This window comes from Mesoplodon mirus (assembly GCF_964341445.2).
Source record: "Mesoplodon mirus genome assembly, chromosome: 7".
Classification (NCBI taxonomy): Eukaryota; Metazoa; Chordata; class Mammalia; order Artiodactyla; family Ziphiidae; genus Mesoplodon; species Mesoplodon mirus.
The window spans coordinates 212,518-216,093 of NC_138983.1; the positions used below are offsets into that span (position 1 = coordinate 212,518).

The following is a 3,576-nucleotide window of genomic DNA, read 5'->3' on the forward strand; positions in this document are numbered from 1 at the left end:
TCAAATCCTCAGCAACTGTGAGAGCTTGCTGGGGATTCCGTAGCTGACAGCGCCTGTGAAGGGCTGCAGGAGCAACGTTCAATAGCATGTGATTCCAGGGGGCTGGCGTTTGGGGAAAAAGAAAAACCGCAAAATCCAAATGGAGTAAAGGAGGGCACCCAGCCCACCTCCAGTCGGGGCAGCTGTTTTGTTGTGGGAGGGGGCGGCGGATCACTCTCAGGGACTGAGACTGCCTTTGCCAATAGTTTATTCAACACAGGTTCACGGCGGGAGTTACAATAATCGCTCAAGCCAATAGCATACAGGATAATGTCTCTTTATAATAAGCCAATAACAAAATAACATAATCCAAACAAACGACAGATTAATTACACTGTTGTCCCACACAAGGGGAGATGACAGGAATAAAGTCCACATTTAGTCGAGGTGTACCTTTTCTGTGAGATTCTCGAGGGAGTCGGCTTGACCAACCAGGAGCCGGCATCCAGTGGCCTGTTGCTAGGGAGTGACCCTGACACAGCTCACTCCATTCTTAAATCAAAACAACTTTTCTTCCCAAAAAAACTGGTTTTGGTCTTTGTCATAAACAGCTGGATTAAAACAACTTCACTCAAGTCATAAAAAAGTGCATTTGAAATCATATCAAACCAACACACAGCACTCTGGAGACCGGGAGAAAAGTGCAGAGGAAAGGGAATAAACGCTGGGCGGACAGTCTCCACTGGGGCCGGAGGGATTCAGAAGGGCACATGTCCAGGCCCTGCCCCCGGAACCCTGCCTTCCATGAGTCTGGACTATGTCACAGCCCAGGGACAGCACCTTTAAACATCTCTCCAGGTGACCCAGCAAGCAGCCAGAGGACTCTTAAGTTAAAGAAGATGATGGGACCATCAAAGCACAAACAGAGCAAGGCCTGTCCCACTGACCAGAACCCCCTGGGCCTTTGGGGATGGGGAGGGGCTCAAATTTGCTGAAAGCAGTCTCACCCATGAAGCCACATTGTCTTGTTACAGATGACCTCATTACACGTTATTTCTCCTATATTCTTGGAATTATGAGTATAAGTAGGTTATATCATCCATGGATTTCATTTCACGGTAGCAAAGGGGACTACAGACTATTTGTTATAAACAGACACCCAAGTGGATGAGAAGCTCTGAGTACTCAGAGGACACAGGACAAGGGTCTGTGGTCTGTGACAGACTCAGGAATGGCTGGAGGCAAGTGAGGGGCAGGGTGACAAGCAGAGACAGGGTAACCAATCCGGACAAGGTTGATCTGGAGGTGTCAGTACTGAATGAGGAGCCCCCGGGGGCCAGGAAGGGCCTGAAACCCTGGATCCTCACAGGGACCCTGTGGAGAGTGGGCCTGTCCTGCAGGATGCCATTGGCCACCAGGTGGCAGCATGGGACAGGAGAAGAGGGTCCACGGCATAAGGGCCAGGACTGCAGCACTGCTCTAGGGGCGGTCTAGTAATGGGCCCAGCCCCCTTTCTCCATCATAGCACTGGACTGTCTCCCCCAGATCCTAGACTTCCCCAGGCTGGATGACCACAGAAGGAAGCTGAGTCAGACTGCAGCCCCGCCTCACTTCCTGCAAGTGACTAATCCCACCAGGTCCCAGAGATGGCCCAGCTCCTCGTCCCTCAGTCACTCTCAGGCCCACCCTCCATCCCCTGGAGGCTGCTGCCCACTTCGGGCCTCCCGTGGCCCTGGGCCCATCTCCTACCGCCCAGGTCTGCAGACCCCAGGAAGTCCCCCACCCCTGCCCCAGTGGAGACCTCCAGGCTGTCTCAGGGATCAGAACCCAGTGCTGGCCCACAAAGCATGCTGAGTGGAGGGGGGATTCCTCCCCCAGAAGAAAGGCCTGGGCCTAGCCCAAGAGCCTGCCACTCTCAGCCACAAGCCAAGCGAGGCCAGAGGCCCTCAGCATCCCCAGCCGCAACCCCCTTCCTTGCTGACCAGGCTCACGTCGCCCCCTCACCTCCGTCCACTCACCCCAAACATTTGCCAAGCACCCCTCACAGAGCACCCCAGGCCCCTTGCTCCTTGGCACCCACTGCAGGGCAGGGGGAGAGGACACACCCTCGGCTGCCCCACCGGTGCTCTCACTGGCTGGGTCCTGCTGGGCAGGTCGGACCCGCCCCCAGGACCGGTGCCTGTGTGAGGCGTAAAGCAGGCCAAGGCAGCTCCTGAGGAGCCTGCGTGGTCCGCAGTGAAGGGGAGCAGTGCCCTCCCGCTCGTGGCTGGTGGCGCTCACCTTGCTCTGCAGCCGTGCCGAGTCTGTGCGCTGACAGGTGCTTCCAGCACATTCGGGGGCCCCTGGTGTCGGGGGGAAATGGGCGGGAACGTGGGAAGCTAGAAATCCAGGCACTGGGCCCCGCAGTGATTGGTGCCCCCCTTCCCAGGCACCCCAACCCACCTCCATCACAGAACACAGATGTGGGCAATGACCCTGGTGCCCTTGGCGACCCCAGTCACCAGGCAACCCTACCCCAACCCCAGCCCAGCTCAACCTCTCTCCCAGCCCCTGTGTCACCACCAAGCCCAATGTCACCAACCCAGCCCAGCCCAGGCTGACCCTGACCCTGATCCAAGCTCCAGGTCAGCCAACCTCACACGGAGGGGAAATTCCCACTGAGTCAGAGGCTTGGCTTTCCTTCCTCAGTGACGCTAAGGAACCCAGAGCGGAAAGAGGCAGCTGAGGTTAGGGTGACAGGAGGGGTCTTCAGGCAGGTGGAGCTGGGGGATGTTTTGGAGGAAGATCTGGAGCAGGTGAGGTGGACATTGATGGGGAAGGTCTGGAGACCGCTGAGGTTAGAAGTGGGAGGTCTGGGGGTGGAGCTGGAAGGAGTCCTGGCCTGGCCTCATCTCACCCCAACACAGGGCTGGCCACGGGGGAGGACAACAACGAGTTTTTCATCGACTTCCTGCAAACGCTGCTACTGGGATCCGCAGAGGAGCTCTATGAGGGGCCCCTGGGCAAGTGCGACGTCAGTGCAGATGCTAAGGCGGCGGTGACCGAGCTCAAGTCCTGCGTAGATGGCCTGCGGCCCATGCACAAGGCGGAGCTGGTCAAGCTGCTGGTACCGTGGCCAGGGGGGCACCCCACTCCCTAAAGGCCTGCAGCCCTAGCAGGACCCACAGTCCTACTCCTCAGGCCCTCCACCAAATGCCATAGCCCCTCATCACCCACCCAGTGCAGCAACCCCATACCCCAGCACCCCACAGACACCCTGACCTGCCTCAGCCAGCCAGCAGGGGTGGACATCCCAGACCTCACTGCCTGCAGAGCAGCCCTCAGCCTCCCCCTACACGCACATACGCACATGCTCACACCTGACACACACACAAATGCAAACACACATGCGCACACCCCACTTCTCCAGCTGCTGGAAGGGCACTGGCTGCAATGTGCCAGAGCCCACCATCCCCCCAGAGGCTGGCCTGGGCCTGTTTGTCTGATGGAGCTGTGGCTCTCTAGTTACTGATCACCGGGCACAGGAACCCCAGGCCTCTTGGCCCACACGCGTCTGCCTTCCAGGTGCAAGTGCTGGGCAGTCAGGACGATGCGTAG

General features: G+C 58.1%; 1 protein-coding gene across 1 annotated transcript; it reads left to right on the top strand.

The window, feature by feature from the left end:
* Positions 1-2,337: 2,337 nt before the first annotated feature.
* Positions 2,338-3,576, top strand: SCGB1C1 (secretoglobin family 1C member 1; the record flags this gene model as incomplete). The annotated part of the gene is made up of 4 exons (XM_082628124.1): positions 2,338-2,349; positions 2,477-2,603; positions 2,886-3,085; positions 3,544-3,576. 4 exons carry the CDS (start codon positions 2,338-2,340, stop codon positions 3,574-3,576), a joined length of 372 nt encoding a protein of 123 aa, XP_082484250.1.